Source organism: Orcinus orca, chromosome 2 (assembly GCF_937001465.1).
Source record: "Orcinus orca chromosome 2, mOrcOrc1.1, whole genome shotgun sequence".
Lineage (NCBI taxonomy): Eukaryota > Metazoa > Chordata > Mammalia > Artiodactyla > Delphinidae > Orcinus > Orcinus orca.
The window spans coordinates 61,780,340-61,805,316 of record NC_064560.1 but is presented as its reverse complement, the minus strand read 5'-3'; the positions used below and the strand labels follow the sequence as shown (position 1 = coordinate 61,805,316).

Here is a 24,977-nt window from a genome sequence, read left to right as displayed (position 1 = left end):
ATTCAACCTGGGCCCCCTGCATTGGGAGCACGGAGTCTTAACCACTGGACTGCCAGGGAAGTCCTCTTGTAGGTTATTTTATTTTATTTTATTTTTTAATTTTTAAAAAAATGTTTGTTTATTTGGTTGCACTGGGGCTTAGTTGTGGCACACGGGCTCCTTAGTTGCGGCTCGCTGGCTTCTTAGTTGTGGCTCACTGGCTCCTTAGTTGCAGCAGGTGGGCTCCTTAGTTGTGGCATGTGAACTCTTAGTTGTGGCATGCATGTGGGATCTAGTTCCCTGACCAGGGATTTAACCTGGGCCCCCTGCATTGGGAGCACAGAGTCTTAACCACTGCGCCACCAGGGAAGTCCCTCTTGTATAGGTTATTTTACATAAAATGCTAAAATTAGGATTTTGACTTGTGGGTTCTTTTGTCTTAAAAGTGAAGTGCAAAGGGATTATTTGTCTGAGGAAGCACTTTAGTTAAACTTGAGTTCATTGAGATTATATTAAATACCTTGATACCTGTTAACATTTCTAAAATGGAGTACAGTAAATTCTTTTTTTTTTTTTTTAATAATTATTTTTGGCTGCACCGGGGTCTTATTTGCGGCATGCACGTGGGATCTAGTTCCCTGACCAGGGATCAAACCCGGGCCCCCTGCACTGGGAGTGCCAAGTCTTACCCACTGGACCACCAGGGAAGTCCCTGTAAATTCTTTTAAACACTCTTCATTATGTGGGTATTGATAATTGGCCATCTGGTATAGGCAGCTGGTATTTGTGCAGAAGCTTTTATTGAACTAGGACAGGCAACCTTTGAATTGGGATTTCTTGGCTAGAGAAATGTCTTGGATGTGAATATATTAAAACCTAAGGAGGACTTCCCTGGTGGTGTAAGGTTGGGAATCCGCCTGCCAATGCAGCGGACATGGGTTCGAGCCCTAGTCCAGGAGGATCCCACATGCTGTGGAGCAACTAAGCCCATGCACCACAACTACTGAGTCCACGTGCCACAACTACTGAGTCCACGTGCCACAACTACTGAAATCCGTGCGCCCTAGAGCCTGTGCTCCACAACAAGAGAAGCCACTGCAATGAGAAGCCTGCACATCACAACGAAGAGTAGCCCCCGCCCGCCGCAACTAGAGAAAGCCAGCGCAGCAATGAAGACCCAATGCAGCCAAAAATAACATAAATAGAGAGAGAGAGGGAGGGAGGGAGAGAGGGAGAGAGGGAGAGGGAGAGAGAGAAGGAAGGAAGGAAAGAAGGAAGGAAGGAAGGAAGGAAGAAGTGAGCAGAAAAGAAAAAAAAAGCCTATGGAGAAACTGATGTTCTTGGAGATCTAGGCTGGTGATTCAGAACCCCTGAATATGCTGCGACAAAGAGGGGGCCAGTGAGAGCCTCTATCCTCATCATTTGCACACAAACAGCTTCAGTGACTTGTTGGAGGCCTCCTGGCTGACTGATAGAAAAGCACATCCAGAGTTTAGTCTCTCTGGTGCCAGAGTGGTCTCTTTGTTATCCAGGTGTACCAAGAAAGGAGAGAAAATCTCTGTTATTTAAATGCTGTGTGAAGCAGACTAAGCAAACTTTTTTAAGTAAAGGTTTTTTGAGAATTCCCTGGCGGGCAGTGGTTAAGACCGCGCTTTCATTGCTGAGGGCGCAGGTTCCATCCCTGGTCGGGGAGCTAAGATCTCACAAGTTGTGCGGTGAGGCCAAAAAAAAAAAGAAAACTAAAGTTTTTTTTGAAAGATAAAATACAAGGTACACAGTTAAATTTGTGCTTCAGATAAACAGTGAATAATTTTTAAATAAACTTTTTGTAACTGAAGTATAACATATATTCAGAAATGCACACAGATCAAGTGCAAACTCGATGGATTTTCATAAAGTCAGCACACGCTGTGTAACCACCCCTCCTGTGCCCTCCAAAAGTCACCACTTCCCAGGACAATGACAACCACTATCCTGACTTCTCAAAGCAAAGCTTAGTTCTGCCTGTTTTTGAACTTTGTATAATTGGAATCATGTAGTGATAGATGCTTGCTTATCTGGCTGTTTTTCCTCTTCTTCCTCAACTTTTTGTTCTGTTTTTCCATCTTAGTTGTTTCTTTTACCTCCCTTTTTTTTTTTTCTTTAAGATTTGAGGTATAATTTACATACAGTAAAATTGACTCATTTTACGTGTACAGTTTGAATTTTGGTCACTGTGTATAGTTATGTAATCACCATCACCATTAAGATCTAGAACCATTCTGTCACCCTAAAAATAGCTGCCGTATGCCCCTTTGCAGTTGATCCCCTGCCCCGATTCCAGGCAGTTCATTTGCTTTCTTTCATTATAGTTTTGCCTTTTCTAAAATTTCATAAGGTAGAATCATATAGTATGTAGTCTTTTTGCATTTGACCTCTTTCATTTAGCATAGTTCAACATGATGTTTCTGAGATTCACCCATGTTTTTTTATTCATTGCTGTATTATTCCATGGTAGGAATGTACTGTTTCTCTATTCTGTTGATGGACATCTAGGTTGTTTCTACCTTTATGATATTATGAGTAGTGCTGCTTTGATCATTCTGGTACACACATTTGGTACATATGTGTGCATTTCTACATATGTAGACATGGAACTGCTGGGTTCAGCTTTAGCAGATACTGCCAACAGTTTTCAAAGTGGTTGTACCAATTCACACTCCAAGCAGTAGTATACGAAAATTCTGGCTTTTCTGTATACTCACCAACACCTGATTATTTTTTAACTTTTAGTCATTCTATAAATTAATAGTTGTAATTTAAGAACAACAACAAGGCCACCTACTGAATGGGAGAAGATATTTGAAAATATCTGAGAAGGGGTTAATATTCCAAAATATACAGAGAACTTACACAACTCAACATGGAGAAGAACAAGCAACCTGATTAAAAAATGGGCAGAGGATCTGAATAGACATTTTTCCAAGGAAGACATACAGATAGTCAACAGGCACATGAAAAGATGCTTAACATCACTAATCAAAATGGAAATGCAAATCAAAACGACGATGAGATAATCATCTCACAACTGTCAGAATGACTATTATTAAAGACAACAGATAACGCGTATTGGTGAGGATGTGGAGAAAAGGGAACGCTTGTGCACTGTTGGTGGGGATATAAATTGGAGTAGCCACTATGGAAAACAGTATGGAGATTCCTCAAAAAATTAGAAATAGGGTCTTCCCTGGTGGCGCAGTGGCTGAGAGTCCGCCTGCTGATGCAGGGGACATGGGTTCGTGCCCCGGTCCGGGAAGATCCCACATGCCGCGGAGCGGCTGGGCCCATGAGCCATGGCCGCTGAGCCTGCGCGTCCGGAGCCTATGCTCCGCAACGGGAGAGACCACAACAGTGAGAGGCCTGCATACCGCAAAAAAAAAAAAAAAAAATTAGAAATAGAACTACCATATGATCTATCAATTCCACTCCTGAGTATTTATCCAAAGAAAACAAAACACTTAATTTGAAAAGATATGTGCACCTCTATGTTCATTGCAGCATCCAAGATATGGAAGCAACCTAAGTGCCCATCAGTAGATGAATGGATAAAGAATATGTGTGTATGTTTGTGTGTGTATGTATGTATGTGTGTGTGCATGCACACACACTGGAATATTACTCAGCCATAAAAAAAGAATGAATTATTGCCATTTGTGACAACATGGATGGACTTACAGGACATTATGCTAAGTGAAATAAGTCAGACAGAGATAGACAAATACCATGTAATTTCACTTATATGTGGAATTTAAAAAGATAAACAAATGAACAAACATAATAAAATGTAAACACAGTTATAGATACAGAGAACAAACAGGAATTTGCCAAGAGGGGTCGGGGGGTAGGGGGAGGAAAGAAATAGGTGAGGCAGATTAAGAAATACAAACTTCCAGTTACAAAATAAATGCATCACAGGTATGAAATGTACAGTGTGGGGAATATAGTCAATAACTATGTAATATCTTTGTATGGTGCCGTATCATAGCTAGACTTATTGTGATCAGTTTGAAATGTATAGAAATATCAAATCACTGTGTTCTGTAACAGGAACTAACATAGTGTTATAGGTCAGTTATATTTCAAAAACAAACAAACTCATAGAAAAAGATTAGAGTCTTAGGTAGAGGCTGGGGGTGGGGAATTGGATGAGGGCAGTCAAAAGGTTATAAGGAATCAGTTTTAAGATAAATAAGTACTAGGGATGTAATATAGAACATGATAAATATAATTAGCACCACTGTATTTTTAAAAATATTTATTTTATTTATTTATGGATGGCTGCGCCGGGTCTTCTTGAGGCATGCAGGATCTTTAGTTGCAGCATGTGGACTCCTAGCTGCGGCATGCACTTGGGATCTAGTTCCCTGACCTGGGCCCCCTGCACTGGGAGTGCCGAGCCTTATCCACTGGACCACCAGGGAAGTCCCAGCACCACTGTATGTTACTTATGAAAGTTGTTAAGAGAGTAAACCCTATGAGTTCTCATCACAGGCAAAAAAATTTTTTTTCTATTTCTTTAATTTTGTACCTATATGAGATGATGGATGTTTACTAAACTTATTGTGATAATTACTTCATGATGTATGTAAATCAAATCATTATGCTGTACACCTTAAACTTATACAGTGCTATATATGTCAATTATAGCTTAGAAAAACAGGAAGGGAAAAAAATGAGTAACTAAATTGCCAGCTATTTTATAGGACCTGACATTTTTGTTTGTTTTTTCTTTAATAAAAGCATTTAAAATTCTGTATTGTACTGCCATAGGTAGAATCATTGATCAAAGTCCAGATTCTGAGTATTATTCAGAAGATTGAATTTCCACACTGAATTGATAATATGATACTGGATTTTGCTTTGCCAGTGTTTTGGTGTTTGGAGGCAGAAGGATAGGGGAGTGTTCAAGATGAGTTAAGCTGAATGCTTGTTTTCAATTTGTTTTATCCTTGAGCCCACTGCGAAACTAGTTTGTTTAGTTTCTGTAAATACTGCTTTTAGTCTGGAGGCAGTGGCTCATGTAGCTGGTTCTCTTTTGCTTTTTAGTGAGGTGCTGGCAGAGGAGTCCATAGTATGTCTACAGAAAGCCCTGAATCACCTTCGGGAAATATGGGAATTGATTGGGATTCCAGAGGACCAGCGGTTACAAAGAACTGAGGTTGTAAAGAAGCATATCAAGGTGAGTTGAGTAATACTGATCTCTTTGTAGTGGGACAGGGGTAAGGATGTTGGTGTCTCATCTAAGATAGCATATAGAAGTGACACTAGGATGTCACAGGCTCCTCCTGGTTTTTTGTTTGTTTTGGCCGCGCCGTGCAGCATATAGGATCCTAGTTCCCCAACCAGGGATTGAACCTGTGCCCCTGCATTGGGAGCACAGAATCTTAACCACTGGACCGCCAGGGAAGTCCTGGTTTTGTTTAAGTTCTTCCTTTAAAATTTGAAATTATGAGGGTTTTGGTGTTGTTCGTTGTTTGAGGCCAATGGGGAAAACACCCAAAACTTTTATGGGACTGTTTCATCTCTCGTAGGACCTCCTGGATATGATGATTGCTGAAGAGGAAAGCCTGAAGGAAAGGCTCATCAAAAGCATAGCCATCTGCCAAAAAGAGCTGAACACTCTGTGCAGTGAGCTACATGTCGAGCCATTTCAGGTACATGGCAGGGTGTCAGGGGATCGATCCTGCCTGGGTCTGAGATTTAGGGAAGAACTTTGATTTGGGGCTACAGGTGGAAAGTTTCCTTGTAGGGCTGATACTGGACATGAGAAATGGGAAAAATGTGCTGCCTAGTTACTTGGTTCCAGCAAAGCAGTTTTCACTTATGTGAAGAGTTGCCCTGTTGAGAGGTGAAGCAGCTAAGTGTTGAAATGTTTTAATCAAAAACAAGCCTCTATCAATTTGTAGGACACAAAAATTTTTTTGAACTCTGAGCTAGGCATAGATGATATCATTCCATTCTTTCTTTGAAAGAAAATGAAGAGAACTACTTAGGATACAAAAGTGACTAGTGATATAAGGAAAAGTTACCCAAAAAACCTGCCTCTGTGGATTTTTTCATACCCGAAAGCTACAAATCACTGAACTAGCCAGAATGGCCACTTGAGAAGAGATGTCTCCACAGCTGGAATATCAAGAGAGCATAGTCAAATTCAGGGCATGCCATGTTTGTCTGTGTACCTTGCTGAGAGGTTGCTGTCCTGTGGTCCAGCACAAATCGGACTTAAATGAGGACACCAGCAAGCATGACATGAATGACAGAGGGACCCCAAAACATATCCCTGGTTAGAACTGGTAAAAACAGTGTTGGGATCATAAAAATGAAGACAAACGTGGAGATTGGGAAGGTAATTAGAATAGATGTGGGTGCAAGGACAGCACACAGTGGCTAATGTGGTACCAATAAGGTCTCAGGTCCCTCTCCCTGTTACAGAAAGAACTGCCTGGGTATCTCAGTGGAGTCAGCCTAGGAGGAGGAGACTGTCTAAAGGGTTAAGGCTAATTCATTTCTGGTAGCCAAGAACAGTCAGGCAGACTGTGACATCAGTAGAGCTTCCTGAAATCAACACAAATGGCATAAATATCATTGATTTTGGACAAATAGTTTCTTTAGTCTTTTTTTTTTAATTTTCAATATGAAATTGGGTGAGAAGTTAGATATACAGTGGTACATCTCCCTTAAATTATATGACAGTTCTTAGTTCACCAATGTTGAATAAAATTTATAGGACATAACTGCCACTTGTTTTTTCTCCTGCTTATCAGTTAGGAGTAGAGCAAGGAGTACTAAATTGATTTTTATTGGTTGAGTGATGTTTAGGATTATTGGGGTAAACATTTAGTTAGGAGCTAAATATACTACCCTGTAGCTAATTCAAAATAAGCTTTTCAACCAATTTTTACCTCTTGTAAAAGTGCCCTGGTACCTTTCCTTACTGGGGACCTTTGTTAGGGGACCCTCTTTGTGCCATATTCTGTTAGCTGTAAGTTGATTTATTTGTAAGTTTAACTAAAAGTCTGTCATCCTAGTCCTCTTTCGTTGTCTTCTCTTCCTTTGAAGAAATCCGCTTGGAACCTTAACACAATAGTACATTGTCTCATATAGGAAGAAGGAGAGACGACCATCTTGCAGCTAGAAAAGGATTTGCGCACTCAGGTAGAACTGATGAGAAAACAGAAAAAGGAGAGAAAACAAGAACTGAAACTACTTCAAGAACAAGATCAAGAACTGTGTGAAATTCTTTGCACGCCCCACTATGACATTGACAGCACCTCAGTTCCCAGCTTAGAAGAGCTGAGCCAGTTTAGACAACACGTGGCAACTCTGAGGGAAACAAAGGTGTGCTTACATTCATAGTTCCTAAAAGTCATTTGACTTTCCTCTAGGTATCTTGTAATCTTTTTTTTTTTTTTAATAGGCATCTAGGCATGAGGAGTTCGTCAACATAAAGAGACAGATCATACTGTGTATGGAAGAATTAGAACACACACCAGACACAAGCTTTGAAAGAGATGTGGTCTGTGAAGATGAAGATGCCTTTTGTTTATCTTTGGAAAATATTGCAACACTACAGAAGTTGCTACAGCAGGTAATGTCTACTCAAATTATGGCCTGGGATCTCCATAGTATCCAGCAATCTGAGAAAACTGCAGCTTTTTCCTTTAAGATAATGAGATAGGGCTTCCCTGGTGGCCCAGTGGTTAGGAATCCACCTGCCAGTGCTGGGGACACGGGTTCGATCCCTGGTCCGGGAAGATCCTATGTACCGCGGAGCAACTGAGCCCATGCGCCACAAGTACTGAGCCTGCGCTCTAGAGCCTGCCAGCCACAACTACTGAGCCTGCGCGCCTAGAGACTATGCTCTGCAACAAGAGAAGCCACCACAATGAGAAGCCCTCGCACTGCAATGAAGAGTAGCTCCCTCTAGCCACAACTAGAGAAAGCCTGCATGCAGCAATGAAGACCCAATGCAGCCAAATAAAAAAAGACAATAGTATTATTTGAAACACAACCTTGATTTTTTTTAAACAAAAACCTTAATTTATATATAGCTCTGAGAATGTGAAATTGAGTTTTTTTTTAAATGTTTATTCATTCATTCATTTAGGCTGCACTGGGTCTTTGTTGTGGCACGCAGGATCTTTTTTAGTTGCGGCCTGTGGATTCCTTAGTTGCAGCATGTGGACTCTTAGTTGCGGAATGCATGCGGGATCTAGTTTCCTGACCAGGGATCGAACCCTGGCCCCCTACATTGGGAGCAGGGAGTCTTACCCACTGGACCATGAGGGAAATCCCCTGAAATTGAGGTTTTTGGATGAAATAATAATAGTCATTTGAATTAGCTTAGTGTTTAATTGAAAATTTTTTTTTTTTTTTTTTTTTTTTGCTGTACGTGGGCCTCTCACTGTTGTGGCCTCTCCCGTTGCGGAGCACAGGCTCCGGACGTGCAGGCTCAGCGGCCATGGCTCACGGGCCTAGCCGCTCTGCGGCATGTGGGATCTTCCTGGACCAGGGCACGAACTCATGTCCCCTGCATCGGCAGGCGGACTCTCAACCACTGTGCCACCAGGGAAGCCCCCCAAAATTTTTTTTAATTAAAAATTTGAATCCTAATTCTTGGGGTCTGAGACCCTACCATAATGACAGCCTTACAGTTTGTTTTCAGAAGTCATGAAAACACACCTCTTCACAGTCTTGTAAAAGTGCTTCTTCTCCATGTGGGTACAGATGTGTCTCTGTAGGAGGCCAGAGGGCCAGTTTTCTCTGTGCTGCTGTCTTTGCTATAACCACTGGCTTTCCTTGCTACAGCTGGAAATGCGAAAATCACAAAACGAAGCAGTGTGTGAGGGGCTGCGTGCTCAGATACGAGAACTCTGGGATAGGTTGCAAATACCTGCAGAAGAGAGAGAAGCTGTGGCCACAGTTATGACTGGGTCAAAGGCCAAGGTCCGGAAAGCGGTAAGAAACCCAAAGGGCGCTGGGTCAGCATTTTGGTGTCGAGTCTGATGTCTTTACCAGCTTCTGCCTTGAGTGAGCCTGTTTTTAAGACAAGCGTCAGAAAAGAGTGGCAGTAGCCTGCTCATCTTTTATCTTTCGCGTATGTTTCTTAGATTTCTGGCTCCTATGATATCATCGTTATAAAGAGTGTTGACTTACCTCTGTGGTTTTGTATTGTAATTTTATTAAAAAGGGGGAAAATATTTTGCAAACCTACGTGAATATACAAGTATGACAAGCACTTTTAACAGGTCTCTTTGTTTTAGCTGCAATTAGAAGTGGATCGGTTGGAAGAACTGAAAATGCAAAACATGAAGAAAGTGATTGAGGCAATACGAGTGGAGCTGGCTCAGTACTGGGACCAGTGTTTTTATAGCCAGGAGCAGAGACAAGCTTTTGCCCCTTACTATTCTGGTTCGTACAGAAGTGTCGCTCTTCATGTGGCCTGCTCACTTGTCTTTTACAAGTGCAGACATTCACTGGGAAGTATTTCCTCTACTGAACAGACATTGCTACCTTTCCAGGCCATTCAGCATAAACTGCCATTCCTGTTCAAATAAGCATTTGCAAATGCTATTGGGAAATAAGGGATCTCTTGGTTTCTGAAGCAGAATATCTCTGTAGCATGTAGTTGTGAAGCTCAAATTTAGCAGGAGCTTACTCTGTGCCAGGCGCAATGTCAGACTCTTAACAGGATTATCTGACTTAATTCTCATGTCAAGAGATGAGGACACTGAGGCACATAAATGTTGAACAACTTAACCCAGAGACACACAATAGGTAAATGGCAGAGCCCACATTTGAGCCCACGAGGTATGACCCCAGGGCCCAATGGAATTCTAGTCTGACCTGAACTGAATATAAAGATGAAGCCATCTTTACTAAATTCAACATTTTTGTACATTTTCTGTGACTCAGCCCTCTGTTGGGCAGGGTGGAAAGGAAGAATATGAAAGAAACCTAAGACAAGGCAAGAGATGACAGAGTTTTGAGAATCTTAGTCCTTTTAGTCCACACCCTAGTCCCTTAGTCTCTAGTCCCACCAGCCTGATTGGGACAAACCTGGCTTTTATTATCCACAACATACACTTACTTGTGTGTCATTTTTACTGTAAGGAAGAAAATTCTGTTTCCATTTTAGGGGGATGAAGGATTAGTATAAATTGGGATACTAAACACTAGAGGGATTTTTTAAAACTACTGGGCCTATATCTTGCAGAGGACTATACAGAAAATCTGCTTCAGCTCCATGATGCCGAGATTGTGCAGTTAAGAAACTACTATGAGGTTCACAAAGAACTCTTTGAAGGTGTCCAGAAGTGGGAAGAAAGCTGGAAGCTTTTCTTAGAGTTCGAGGTACTGCCTTAGTTTTTGTCTGTTTTCCTTAGAGTACAGTGAAGTGTTAAGAAAGCGTCCCCTGTATAGAGTCAGAGGCCTGTTTCCTTTGCTCTTGACCAGGTTTCTAATACCATCTTTATCATTAAGTCTGTAAACTACTGCTAACCCATCTGTATTTGTCAAGCTTATATGCAGAAACATGTAAGAGAAAACCCCAAAATTAATGCCTTCAATAAGGTTGAAGTTTCTTGCATAAAGGAAGTCTAAAGGTAGGCAGTGCAAGGCAGGTATGGCTATTCCACAGTCAGGGGGTCCCAGGCTTCTCCAGCTCATAGCTCCTTTACCACTAAGGGGTGGATCTTATCTTCCGGTCCAGGGTGGTTCTAGAGCTCCCACCATAGCGTTTCAGTCAGTGTGGTGGAGGAGGGAACACAGAAGGCATTGCCCCTCCACCCCCTCTAAGAGGTTTTCCCAGGCTCTTTTCACAGCACTTCTGCTTAAATGCCACACCAACTACTGGCGAGGCTGGGAGAATCACTATCGCAGATAAATTCAGGCTCTGTTACTAAGGAAGGAGAGAAAAATGGATGTTGAGGCAGGCAACTAACATTCTGTACTCTTCCAACTTTTGTTATTAGAAAATTGCCTGGGTATTTGGGGCACATTTGTGTACTCTGAATTCCTTTTGTTTTGATAGACTTAGCACGAGTCGATTCCCTTAGAGCATTTTAGAGCTCAGAACTGGGACTAGGGCGAGGCAAGTGAGGCACCTTGGGCACGAAATTCAAGGAGACTCACTCTCAGGTTCATACTCGTCCTATTAGAGCTTGAACAGGCCTTTAGAGAATCCGGAGTTTAACTCCTTCAAGTTTCCAGGCAAGAAACTAGGACTCAGAAGTGGAAAAAACTGTGAGAGCTCACAGCTGTTTAAGAGCAAGTGTTCTAGTCCTCAGTTACCTCTTACTTCTGGTTGAAAGCAAGGAGTAATAAAAGTCAGTGAAGAGCTCAGCCATAAACAAGAATTAAATTTTGCCTTTTGCAACAACATGGATGGATCTATAGGGTATTATGCTTAGTGAAATAACTCAGAGAAAGGCAAATATTGTATGATACCACTTATATGTGGAATCTAGAAAATAAAACTAGTGAATATAACAAAAAAGAAACAGACTCACAGATACAGAGAACAGACTAATGGTTACCGGGGGGAGGGGCAATAAAGGGGTAGGGGTTTAAGAAGTACATACTATTATGTATAAAATAAATAAGCTACGAGGATATATTGTACAGCATGGAATGTAGCTAATATTTTATAATAACTATAAATGGAGTATAAACTTCAAAAATTGTGAATCACTGTGTTGTACACCTGAGACTTATACTGGAAATCAACTATACTTCAGTGTAAAAAAAAACATGTGTGCGCGCACACACACACACACACACACATAAAGGCAGTAAAGAGCCAAATAAGCGACCCTTGTTTACATGCTAGTATTTAAGAAAAAATAAGAAACTAATTACCATTCCTTTTAGTTGTTGCTTATAATCAAGCAGTCTGGAAAGGAAATAGAATTTATCAGTTTGGCCCCCAAATTGTCAAGATTGTTTCTAAACTTTTCTGATTATCTGTCCCGTTTTTTAGTGTATTCACCTAATTTACATTTACAAATTATACACTTATATTACTGTTCTGATATACTGTATACATTGTAGAATAACAAAAAACAGAAAAGTTAAAAAGAATAAGAACCCTAACATTTTACATTTTTTGTCCATTTTGTGAGGGTTAATTTAATAAAAACCAGATTATCTATAAACCCCTTAACTGAGCACATTTAAGCTGCATTGTCTCAATATGCTGGAAGTGAGTGGCCAAGTAGGGGTACCACCACCAAACCCTCTGAGTGTAGACCTCCCCCTTGTCCTTCCGCATACCCCATTTCCTGTTGGTGACATCTGAACCCAGGAAGGGAGCCTTAAATTAAATGCATTAAATATTAAAGCCTGTCTTACTTTTTAGACTAAAAAGGAAACACTAGTTTTCCTGTACCCCAGTGTATGATCTTGCATATGCCTCAGAGTGTTCACACCCCACTCCCTGCCTTAGAAAGCCACGATTTCTCACTGCTAAAAGTGGATGGGAATGCAAAACTCTGAAGTCTCCCTAAAAATATGTATCTGTTTATGAGAGTGAGGATTCTTAGCAGAAGTGACTGGTCTGACTGTCCGGGGTTCACTCTAATTAAAATGTATTTTTCACAGAGAAAGGCTTCAGATCCAAGTCGATTTACAAATCGTGGAGGAAATCTTCTAAAAGAAGAAAAGCAGCGAGCCAAGCTCCAAAAAACACTCCCTAAGGTAATATTGTTACTGAAAGAGTTTTTGGTGCTTGGCTACAAAAACCTCACTTTTTGTATATCTCTTGCGTTGAATTGTTTTTCCTTAGGTAAAGGATAGTAAGTATATACTGGGCCTACCTAGTACAAGCAACTGAATATCAAGTTTTATTAGCTTTTTAGGGCTGCCATAACAAAGTAACAGAGACTGGGTGGTTTAAACAACAGAAATTCACTTTCTCACAATTCTGGAGGCTCGAAGTCTGAGACCCGGGTGTCAGCAGGGCTGCTTTCTTCCGAGGCCTCTGTCCTGGCTCCAGATAGTAGTCTTCTCCCTGTGTCTGCACGTGGCCTTCCTTCTGTGTGTGTCCGTGTCCACATTTTCTTATTCGGCTACCAGTCATGTTGCATTAGGACCCACCCTGATGACCTCATTTTAACTTAATTACCTCTGTGTCCCAGTAAAGCCACATTCTGAGGTACTGGGGATTAAGACTTCAGCATATGAGTTTGTCAGGGGATAATTCAGCCTGTAACCTTTTGAGAAAGTGCTTTGGACTTCATTACTATTCTCTATTTTAATAATAATAATAATAGTTAACACTTATTGAATTAAGTGCCATATACTGTTTCAAAGTACTTTCCATTTATTAATTGTCACAACATCCTTAAGAGGTTGGTATTATTAATTCCATTTTTACAGATGAGGAAACTGAGGCACTGACAACTTAAGTAACTTGCCTACCTGTTCACAGCCAGTAAGAGGTAGATTCCAGATTGGACCAGATAGTGCCGCTCTAGTGTACACTGCGTATTTAACGTTGCTGGTCTACCCCAGTGCTGCCTCCAACTTCGGGCGCCAAAGCTATAGTGGTCAGGCTCTGGGTTCTCGCCTTTTCCCACCTTCATGTGTATTATGAATGAACCATCCCAAGACTGATTTCTGGCCGCTCCAACCTGTTCCCACGTGGGTCCAGCTACCTAAAGTCAGGCTAATGATACTTTGGGGAGGGAGGAGGCATTCTTCGGGAGAATCATTTCTTTTGGGCTTCACACCAAAAATTTGAAGTAATTAACATGTCCTTGTTTCTGGTCTCAGTTGGAAGAGGAGTTGAAAGCAAGGATTGAAATGTGGGAACAGGAGCATTCAAAGGCATTTGTGGTGAATGGGCAGAAGTTCATGGAGTATGTAACAGAACAGTGGGAGATGCACCGACTGGAGAAAGAGAGAGCCAAGCAGGAACGAGTAAGTGAACCCAGTTTGGGAGGAGGAGAAGACAGCATGAGTGAGCAGCCCAGAGTCTCTGCCAGGGCTCTAGGTTGGTTGAATAAGGAGTAGTTCATGGCAGCTCTTTTTAGCTCTGGGTGCAGAGACTTGCACTAGATTTCTGGCCCTGCCTCTGCCCCCATCCCAGACCTGTTCTCCTTCTGGGATTTGTCACTCTTGCTTCTGACTTTCACATAGCAACTAAAGAACAAGAAGCAAACTGAGACAGAGATGCTCTATGGTAGTACTCCGCGAACACCCAACAAGCGGCGAGGACTGACACCTGGCACGCCGGGCAAAGTGCGCAAGGTAATAAACATGAGGCTGCATGAACTGCCATGTCTGAGGCATTTTTGAGGCTAGGGCTCTGTCCATCTCTTGCCTTCTGTCCTGCAGAGATGGGAAAGAATTTTTCTAGCCTTCCAGGTTGAGTCCATTTGACAGTGTGAACGCAATTCTGCAGTTCAATCCTGAGTAGGGACTTGACAGTGACAGTCAAGGAGTGGCCAGCTTTGATGAGTCCCAGATTAAACTCGGGAGCCAGCAGCTGCCAACATTTTGTAATGATGAGAACCTTCAGAGGTTCATTCTGTAATTCCAACAAGTGACCATGGCACTATGTGAAAGAAGACTTTCATGCTTGGCAAGGGGGATACCTAATACTCCTTAATCTCTAGAGCAGGAAATCAGGGAGTTCTTCCTTCCTTCCTTCTTTCTTTCTTCCTTTGTTTTTTTAAAACCGTTTCTTTAATAAATGAAGTGGAGCATTATTTTCCTTTTCCCTTGCAACTCATTATTTTATAACACATAAAATGTTTTAAAAATCACCTGTAATGTAACTCCAGGAGAACCAATGAGACTATTTGGTGTTTTTCCTGCTTCTGTAAAAAGCTTTTTAAAATAGTGTATTTTCACAAAATAGAGATCACATATAATTTTGATTTCTGCTTTTTCCCTAGTCGGTATTGGTGTGATTTTTTTTCATAGCATCAAACTTTCTTCAAATAACATGCTCATTCTTAGCTATATATTCTATACTTTTGACATAGTGTCATTTACTAAACTAGTTCCCTATTGTTTGATATTAGGTAGTTAATTTTTTATTAGGAAAATAATGTGACGAAATTTTAAAAATATGTGTTATAAAATTCTAGAAAGCGTTGGGGAAAAAAGTTTGGTTTTTTTTTTTTGGCTCTGTTGGGTCTTTGTTGCTGTGTGTGGGCTTTCTCTAGTTGCGGTGAGCAGGGGCTACTCTTCATTGCGGTGTGCGGGCTTCTCATTGTGGTGGCTTCTCTTGTTGCAGAGCATGGGCTCTAGGCGTGCAGGCTTCAGTAGCTGCGGCACATGGGCTCAGTAGTTGTGGCACACGGGCTTAGTTGGTCTGTGGCATGTGGGATCTTCGCGGACCAGGGATTGAACCCATGTCCCCTGCATTGGCAGGCAGATCCTTAACCACTGTGCCATCAGGGAAGTCCAAAATGTTTGTTTTCATTAAAAGTTTGAGACTCTCTCTATTAGATGCTGAGAACACAAAGATTAAGTGATATGGCCCATGATCTCAAGAGTGCTGCATTCAAACATTTCTCAAGTGCTGGCTGCACTGTTCATTCAGTCTGTGATACCAAAGCAGTTATAACAATTTACGCTTCCAGTGGTAGTGCCTGAGTGCTACGCTGGCTCCAATCTTTGCCAACATGTGATATTTTCAGACTTTACAATTTTTGCCCATCTGATGGGTGTGAAGTAATGTCTCATATTTTTAGTTTGCATTTTCCTAATTACTAATGAAGTTGAACCTTTTGCCATGTTCATTAGCCTTCTGGATTTCCTATTCTGAGAAGTTTTTGACAGTTTTTCTGTTGGAACATTTTGTTTCTTTCTTGCAAATTTTATAGGAATTCTTTGTATGTTCTGGATGCTATTTCCTTGTCAGTTGTGTTACAATAGCTTTTCCCAGCATTTGTGTGTGTCTTCTGTAGCTTATCTTTTTTTTTTGGTTGTGCCAGGTCTTAGTTATGGCAGGTGGGCTCCTTAGTTGTGGCATGCGAACTCTTAGTTGCGGCATGCATGTGGGATCTAGTTCCCTAACCAGGGATCGAACCCAGGCCCCCTGCATTGGTAGCTCAGAGTCTTAACCACTGCACCACCAGGGAAGTCCCTGTAGCTTGTCTTTTTACTCTTTATGGTGTTTTGTTGATGAACAAAAAGTTATTAATATCAATATAGTAAAACTGTTTTCAACCTGTTTTCTTAATGGCTTGTAGTTGCAAATAACCTACCCAGGACCTGAGGCACACAGATATTTTCCTGTGTTGTATTTCCTAGTTTGTGTCTTGTATTTGAATAGTCTTGCTATCCCATTTAAGGTTTTTAATCCACCTAGAGTTTTTCCAATTAAAGAAAAAGCTTACAGCTTTATTGAATAAAGTAGACACGTAATATTTAAAGTGTACCCGTTAATAAGCTGTAATATATGTATGCACCGTGAAACCCTCACCACAATCAAGACAATGAACATACCCATCACACCCAAAGTTTCCTTTTGCCCCTTTGTTTTCTCTTTGCTTCCCTTACCACCCATTTCCCTCCCCCCACCCACTTCCCTCCCCCCACCCACTTCCCACTAGCTCCTGGCAACTGCAGCTTTGCTCTGTTACTGTTGATTAGTTTGCATTTTCTAACATTTTATATAAATAGAATCATACAGTATGTATACTTCTGTGTCTGACTTTTTTCATCTGTTGTTGCATGTATCAGTAGGTTACCCCTTTTTATTGTTAAACAGTATTCCATTGGACGTATATACCACAGTTTGCTTATCTAGTTGCCTGTGTTGATGGATATTTGGCTTAATTCTAGTTATCTGGCTGCTACACATAAAGCTGCTATAAATATTTATATGTAAGTCTTTGTATGGATATATGCTTTCATTTCTCTTGGGTAAGTACCCAAGAATGATATGGCTGGATCTTATGATAGTTGTCTGTTTAACTTTTGGAAACAAAATGGTTGTCCCATTTTATGGAACACTGAACGCTTTTCACAGGTGTCCTCAAAGCTCTTCACCGTAAAAACTGTCTTAGACTGCTTCCCACCCTCACTCTCTGTAGTGTAGGGATGGGCTGCTAAGCACGTCATCTCACATCAATAATCTGTGTTCGGGCTTCCCTGGTGGCACAGTGGTTGAGAGTCCACCTGCCAATGCAAGGGACACGGGTTCAAGCCCCGGTCCGGGAAGATCCCACATGCTGCGGAGCGGCTGGGCCTGTGAGCCATGGCCGCTGAGCCTGCGCGTCCAGAGCCTGTGCTCTGTCTGCAACGGGAGAGGCCACAACAGTGAGAGGCCCGTGTACCGCAAAAAAAAATAAATAAGTAATAATCTGTGTTCTTCTCCTTAGCTGAACACTACCACTGTGTCCAATGCTACGGCCAACAGCAGCATTCGGCCTGTCTTTTCGGGGACAGTCTGCCGCTCCCCTGTGTCTCGCCTTCCACCTTCTGGCAGCAAGGTTAGTATTTAGTATGCTCTGTGTACAAGCACATCCCCGACACTGCCCCAACCTATGTACTCGGGGATTGCTGGGAGGTGGAGAGATTGAATACTGTCCTCTGGACTGAGAAGGAACTTTGAGGCCTAAAAACAAAGCAGGCAGCTTCATAAAGTGCAATTATGAAGTTTATTGTGGGTAACTTGCATACAGGCAGGATCGGGCAGACAGTGACCCAGAGGCATTTGCAGCTGCACTCAAGCGCGAAAGAGATACTGGGGGATTTAAGGGGGCCAAAGCTAAAAATAGAATCTGACTACTAGGGAGAAGCACATCTGTAGTGACAGGAACTGGGTGGTTTTCCTCCTGCCAGGGTCTCAAGACCATTAATCATCTACATCAGCAAAAGGCATTCTTCCAGTTTTTTTATCAGATGAAGGCAAGGGTCAAAGTTGATAGGGAACTTATCTGGCTTGGCCTCATTCCTTGTAAGCTGAAGCTCAGTCATGCAGGAAGGGGAGGGGATGGGACTGTAGGCCTAAGATGGAGCTGACAAAAAGGACTCAGTATGGTTCAGCCATACAGGGCCCCACCTAACTTGTTCCAGTTTCTAAGATCCCTGGATTCGGTTATCATTGAGATGCTGAAAGTTGACAGATGTAAGCTAGCTAATCTGTCAAAAACTAAATGAGAGAAGAGAATGGTCATTTTGAGCTCAGTCCGGTATCACGAGAAGCACTGGGATGTGACTGGGAAACTGAAGAGTCTCCATAGGCTCAGTTCAAAGCCTGGTCTTCAGTTGCTACTGAGCGAGGTCCTTGCATGTGGGTTCCAGCCCAGTGACGCTGGACAACTAGATGCAGATAGGTACTCTCACCCAAGGAGGGAGTGAGGAGTGTGTGCTAAAATGTGTTCAATCTTTCAGGTATTTTACCGACTATGCTCAAGATAAGGGTTCTGCAGATCATTAAGAATTTGTATGTTTTTAAACCAAAAGTAGGGACTTCCCTGGTGGTCCAGTGGTTGGGACGCCATGCTTCCAATGCAGGGGGCGTGGGTTTGATCCCTGGCTGGGGAATAAGATCCCACATGCCGCACGGCGTGGCCAAAAGGTAAAAATTTTAAAAATAAAATAAGCCAGGGCTTCCCTGGTGGCACAGTGGTTGAGAGTGTGCCTGCCAATGCAGGGGACACGGGTTCGTGCCCTGGTCCAGGAAGATCCCACATGCTGCGGAGCGGCTGGGCCCGTGAGCCATGGCCGCTGAGCCTGCGCGTCCAGAGCCTGTGCTCCGCAACGGGAGAGGCCACAACAGTGAGAGGCCCGCGTACCGCAAAAAAAAAAAAAAAAGGCCAGAAGTATAGGATTACAGACACACGAATAATATAAAGATGGTATCAGCCTTTGATAATTTGTGTATGTGGTCATTATAAGGATGATACATTGGTCGATCTTTCTTTTCTCTACAGCCAGTCACCACTTCCACCTGTTCGGGGAAAAAAACACCCCGTGGCCTCAAGCGTGGAGCCAACAAGGAGAACCTGGAGCTCAATGGCAGCATCCTCAGCGGTGGGTACCCTGCCTCGGCCCCCCCACGGCGCAACTTCAGCATTAATTCTGTTGCCAGCACCTATTCTGAGTTTGCGGTAATTCACCTTTTCTAATATCTACCAGTCCCTGGGGAGCACACAGTTGGGGCAGAGTGGGTATCTTCCCAAGGGCACCCAGGCTATTAGTTAGGACAGTTCTTTGGAGGCTGAGAATCCCTTTCCTGACTTGACCATGGCATGAGGTGGGGGTGGTTTAAGGGTGGTGTATAGGAAGAAAGACGGCAGCAGCAAGCAGACATTTAACCTGGATCCTTCTGCTTAAGAAATACCACTCCCTGGCTGCAGGAGGTGAACCTTCTCATCACTGCCCTGGTGCTCTCTTGGTGGAGTTCTTGGTAATTGTCTCAATTCTTTGTTCTTAAAAGGATCCATCCCTCTCTGACAGCTCCACTGTTGGGCTTCAGGTCTGTATGGCAACCCCTGCATGTCCCATGTCCCTTTTCCAGACTGATCTGTCATCTGCTGGCTTCATTCCCATCTGGGCACAGGGCTACACTAACCAATAATCTCAGCTGTACTATCATAAAACCTTTTTTTAACAAAGGAAGCAGGAATTCCTAATACGGACTTCAGAAATAATAAATATCTGGCTTAAGTTCCCAACAGACTGACTAACCTGCTGATTAACTTGTTCAGACTTGAATTGGATTCTCAGCCCCATCTAAAGTCAGGCAAAGTTTTTTTATCATGTTATTTCACAACAGAAAACTTTCACCCTCCCCAGTTGTGACATTAAAGGCCTCCAATGTGCTGCAAGGAATAGAGGCCCCACCACGTGGGGAGGGGAGCCCCAGCTGTGTGCTGCCTATGAGGTTCTTGGCCTGCGTGCTGATTACTTCCTGGAGTATATGTCTTACTAACCCCTCAGAGCTGAACTGCCACCTTTCTGTCTACTCTGAGCTAGCCAATGCTCATTTCTTTGCCTTTGCCTATTTTCTACCACATTGAGCTGCTAAAGCATATATGAGGCACTGGAAGAAAGTAATTTTTTCCCACAATGCTCTTCAGCTCCTAGTAACGTACTCCACATTTACCAACACTTAACTGCAGTGCGCTTTCCTTAACAATGTGTTCTGTCTTCCCTCAGTATCTAGCTGTTGAGAGGTGAGCCTGCCCCTCACCTTTGTGGGGGATACTGAGTTAAAGCCTAGGGCATTGACTCTCTTGCTGCAGTGATGGAGAATGTGACGGCTGCCCAAGGCTATTGTTCATTTTGAGCACTGAAGCTAGCTTTATATTCTTTTACTTTTGTCAAGTTACTTGACAGAGGTGGTTCTACCTATAGAAAGAAGGTGGGTATTTGTCACTCTGGCTAGCTGATTGCTGGACAGAGTCCAGCTTTCTCTTTTGTTTGCTCAGCCAAGCCCACTTCACCCACTTGCTGCTTATAAATATCTGTTTCTCTCTGGCTAAGCCGAGGGAGATTCTTCTGGTTTTGGTTGCTATGGCTGGTAGACTCCACCAGGCAGCACTGAAGCCAGTAGACTAACCTCTACTAACATCTGTCCTTTCTCAGTGGTCATTCCTGCTCTGTCTTCTGCTTCTATACCATGTGCTCCAGCATGAGATCAAATCACCAGCAGGTTACAAGGCCCTCAGCCCCAGGGATTGGTAGATACATGTTCTGGCCCATTGTTTCCTAAAGGGTTCAAAAGACCAAAGCTTGTTGCCTACCTAGCTTGACAACTCAGAGAGTACTTTGTGAAGTATAAGGGATTTCTCTTCTGTGAGGTTTTAATAGAATGGACTGGCTGAGGAAAGGAATCAAGGGGCATATGTGCACATGCTTAATCTGTGACTAAGGTGTTCAGAGTCCCTCCCCTTTTGTTCCTAACACAGCCTGTGCTGGGCTGTATGCTGACACTCACCTGTGCTTACAAGGGCAGGGCATGCATGAGAGGGGACAGTAATGCCACTGATGTTATTTATTTTTCAACAGCGAGAACTTTCAAAGGCTTCCAAATCTGATGCTACTTCTCGAATCCTCAATTCAACCAACATCCAGTCCTGAGAAGCCCTGATCAGTCATCCAGCTGAGGTTTCCTATGCCCTGTGCCTAATTATACAGGGGTGGCTTTAATGTTTCTTCAGTTTAGATGTGCTTGAAAGCCTGGACAGGTTCCATTACCATGGGCCTAACTTACAGAAGTGAATGAGTTACAGATGAGAGTCCATCATAAGCTTAGTACGTCCTTAAACACTTGGTTTTATTTTGACTCAAGAAATACATTAAAACATAGTTCATAGCAGTAAGTGTAAATTTTAGCATATGGAACCTAATTTCTTTCCCTACCCCGTAATTGTACTTGCTAAAGCATGATCAAGGGCTTGTTTTACTTCACCATTGTGTAGTTAAATGATTGACTATGCCCAAGCTTGGGGTATGGGACATGAAGCAGTTTTGGGCTTGTACACTTATAATTAGCAATTAACACCTTTTTTTGTTTAGGGATATTCAGTTAATGCTATAGCTTCAGTAGCTTTGCTCTCACCTAAAGGCCTGTCCCCACCACACAGGACAGCCTTCCTCCTGATGAAGATGTCTGTGTGTCAGAAGTTGGGATGGCCTGACTCACTGCCAAAGAGGTGACAGGGAGGCTGGGAGCACCTTTGTTAAATTGTGTACAGTTTTGTTATATAGGCCAGTGCTGTGGGGGTATGTGTGTGAACACACGTACTTGTCTGAACTCTGCCTCTTCAGTTTTTCTCTGGGTCCAGTTCCCCATCCCTGTGCCCCCTGTGCCTGAGTTCCTCCACCCTCTGCACTTGCCAGCCAAGTTGGGAGGCTGTTTGGATGGGTTGGGCTGTTTCTGTCATGGAGATCTGGAACTTTGCACATATCAATCAGTACTGGGAGCTGCATGCTGTAGCGTCCACGATGAGGCTCCTTCTTTACCTACCCTATGTATCAATCACTACTGTGCTCCCCAAAGCACTATTATTTATTCTCCGTCTGCCTGCACCAGCACTACTGTCAGTCAGCACAGTAAATGGTTCTTGGAAGCTTACCAGTGTGGATTTGGTCTTTGTCAGCCATGCTGTTTAGGCATACGTATAAATGTCCTGATTTTAAAATATAAATATTCTTAAAAATAAATTAAAATGTGTATACTTATATTTCAAAGATATATACTGTGGTGTGTGTTTTCATTGTTCCCCATGTCACTTTTTGGTTGGTTTTTGTCTGTGGAAAACAGAAAAGACTAAAAGAACATACAAGAAATTTTTAGTCAGGAGTATGATTGATTTTCACATTCTTTTGAGTGTTTCTAAATTAAGAACATCTCTTATTCTGAGAAAAAAGGTTTTTTGAGAGGAATAAAAAGCCTAAATCCTGATGTATAAAGAGGCTGAGGGAATTCACGGACTTCCGGGAAGATGGCGGAAGAGTAAGACGCGGAGATTACCTTCCTCCCCACAGATACACCAGAAATACATCTACACGTGGAACAACTCCTACAGAACACCTACTGAATGCTGGCAGAAGACCTCAGACCTCCCAAAAGGCAAGAAACCCCCCACGTACCTGGGTAGGGCAAAAGAAAAAAATAAACAGAGACAAAAGGATAGGGACAGGTCCTGCACCAGCAGGAGGGAGCGGTGAAGGAGGAAAAGTGTCCACACACTAGGAAGCCCCTTCGCGGGCGGAGACTGCGGGTGGCGGAGGCGGGGAGCCTCGGAGCCGCGGAGGAGAGCACAGCAACAGGGGTGCAGAGGGCAAAGCGGAGAGATTCCAGCACAGAGGATCAGGGCCTACCGGCACTCACCAGCTGAGAGGCTTGTCTGCTCCCCGCCGGGGTGGGCGGGGCTGGGAGCTGAGGCTCGGGCTTCAGTCAGAGCGCCGGGAGAGGACTGGGGTTGGCGGCGTGAACACAGCCTGCAGGGCGTTAGTGCACCGCGGCTAGCCGGGAGGGAGTCCGGCTAGCCGGGAGGGAGTCCGGGAAAAGTCTGGACCTGCTGAAGAGGCAAGAGACTTTTTCTTCCCTCTTTATTTCCTGGTGTGCGAGAAGAGGGGATTAAGAACACTGCTTAAAGGAGCTCCAGAGACAGGCACGAGCCGCGGCTAAAAGTGCGGACCCCAGAGACAGACATGAGACGCTAAGGCCGCTGCTGCCGCCACCAAGAAGCCTGTGTGCGAACACGGGTCACTATCCACACCCCCCTTCTGGGGATCCTTGCAGCCCGCCACTGCCAGGGTCTCGGGATCCAGGGACAACTCCCCTGGGAGAATGCACGGCGCGCCTCAGGCTGGCACAACATCATGCCGGCTTCTGCCGCCGCAGGCTCGCCCTGCACTCCATGACCCTCCCTACCCCCGGCCTGAGTGAGCCAGAGCCTCCGAATCAGCGGCTCCTTTAACCCCGTCCTGTCTGAGCAAAGAACAGACGCCCTCCGGCGACCTACATGCACAGGCGGGGCCAAATCCAAAGCTGAGCCCCTGGGAGCTGTGAGAACAAAGAAGAGAAAGGGAAAGCAGCCTCAGAAGCAGCAGATTAAAGCTCCACAATCAACTTGATGTACCCTGCATCTGTGGAATACCTGAATAGACAAGGAATCATCCCAAATTAAGGAGCCGTGTGGATGAAAGGCTCTTGGTACTGCAGCCAGGAGTTAGTGCTGTGCCTCTGAGGTGGGAGAGCCAACTTCAGGACACTGGTCCACAAGAGGCCTCCCAGCTGCACATAATAGCAAACGGCGAAAATCTCCGAGAGATCTCCATCTCAACGCCAGCACCCAGCTTCACTCAACGACCAGCAAGCTACAGTGCTGGACATCCTATGCCAAACAACTAGCAAGACAGGAACACAACCCCACCCATTAGCAGAGAGGCTGCCCAAAATCATAATAAGTCTACAGACACCCCAAAACACACCACCAGATGTGGACCTGCCCACCAGAAAGACAAGATCCAGCCTCATCCACCAGAACACAGGCACTAGTCCCCTCCACCAGGAAGCCTACACAACCCACTGAACCAACCTTAGCCACTGGGGACAGACACTAAAAACAGGAACTACGAACCTTCAGCCTGCAAAAAGGAGACCCCAAACACAGTAAGGTAAGCAAAATGAAAAGACAGAAAAACACACAGCAGATGAAGGAGCAAGATAAAAACCCACCAGACCTAACAAATGAAGAGGAAATAGGCAGTCTACCTGAAAAAGAATTCAGAATAATGATAGTAAAGATGATCCAAAATCTTGGAAATAGAATAGACAAAATGCAAGAAACATTTAACAAGGACCTAGAAGAACTAAAGATGAAACAAACAATGATGAACACCACAATAAATGAAATGAAAAATACTCTAGATGGGATCAATAGCAGAATAACTGAGGCAGAAGAACGGATAAGTAATCTGGAAGATAAAATAGTGGAAATAACTAATGCAGAACAGAATAAAGAAAAAAGAATGAAAAGAACTGAGGACAGTCTCAGAGACCTCTGGGACAACATTAAACACACCAACATTCGAATTATAGGGGTCCCAGAAGAAGAAGAGAAAAAGAAAGGGACTGAGAAAATATTTGAAGAGATTATAGTTGAAAACTTCCCTAATATGGGAAAGGAAATAGTTAATCAAGTCCAGGAAGCACAGAGAGTGCCATACAGGATAAATCCAAGGAGAAATACGCCAAGACACATATTAATCAAACTGTCAAAAATTAAATACAAAGAAAGCATATTAAAAGCAGCAAGGGAAAAACAACAAATAACACACAAGGGAATCCCCATAAGGTTAACAGCTGATCTTTCAGCAGTAACTCTGCAAGCCAGAAGGGAGTGGCAGGACATATTGAAAGTGATGAAGGAGAAAAACCTGCAACCAAGATTACTCTACCCAGCAAGGATCTCATTCAGATTTGACGGAGAAATTAAAACCTTTACAGACAAGCAAAAGCTGAGAGAGTTCAGCACCAC

The 24,977-nt window shown here is 43.3% G+C and overlaps 2 protein-coding genes across 8 annotated transcripts in view; one reads left to right on the top strand and one right to left on the bottom strand.

Annotated features, from left to right (window-relative positions):
• PRC1 (protein regulator of cytokinesis 1) overlaps window positions 1-22,183 on the top strand; it is a 29,278-nt gene extending 7,095 nt beyond the window's left edge. Inside the window, exons 2-14 of one of the 4 annotated variants that reach the window (XM_004278272.3) lie at window positions 5,065-5,197; window positions 5,550-5,672; window positions 7,123-7,356; window positions 7,436-7,606; window positions 8,827-8,976; window positions 9,282-9,429; window positions 10,235-10,371; window positions 12,619-12,714; window positions 13,792-13,938; window positions 14,158-14,268; window positions 17,358-17,468; window positions 18,915-19,091; window positions 20,995-22,183. In XM_004278272.3, the coding sequence (XP_004278320.1) occupies window positions 5,065-5,197; window positions 5,550-5,672; window positions 7,123-7,356; window positions 7,436-7,606; window positions 8,827-8,976; window positions 9,282-9,429; window positions 10,235-10,371; window positions 12,619-12,714; window positions 13,792-13,938; window positions 14,158-14,268; window positions 17,358-17,468; window positions 18,915-19,091; window positions 20,995-21,066 (1,810 nt within the window). In that variant the 3' untranslated portion in view covers window positions 21,067-22,183. The remainder of the gene's footprint in view (window positions 1-5,064; window positions 5,198-5,549; window positions 5,673-7,122; window positions 7,357-7,435; window positions 7,607-8,826; window positions 8,977-9,281; window positions 9,430-10,234; window positions 10,372-12,618; window positions 12,715-13,791; window positions 13,939-14,157; window positions 14,269-17,357; window positions 17,469-18,914; window positions 19,092-20,994) is intronic. The other 3 variants (XM_033402866.2, XM_049705788.1, XM_049705789.1) reach the window with 3 other exon arrangements.
• Window positions 1-24,977, bottom strand: part of RCCD1 (RCC1 domain containing 1) — a 47,576-nt gene that overhangs the window by 1,990 nt on the left and 20,609 nt on the right. The window contains exons 7-8 of one of the 4 annotated variants that reach the window (XM_049705802.1): window positions 8,701-8,826; window positions 5,672-7,179 (exon numbers count right to left, since the gene is read on the bottom strand). The exons of 1 other annotated variant lie outside the window; for it this stretch is intronic. In XM_049705802.1, coding sequence (XP_049561759.1) covers window positions 8,705-8,826 — 122 coding nt within the window. In that variant the 3' untranslated portion in view covers window positions 5,672-7,179; window positions 8,701-8,704. Of the gene's footprint in view, window positions 1-476; window positions 3,379-5,671; window positions 7,180-8,700; window positions 8,827-8,920; window positions 9,055-24,977 lie in introns of those variants that run through there. 2 more of the 4 variants (XM_049705799.1, XM_049705803.1) reach the window with 2 other exon arrangements.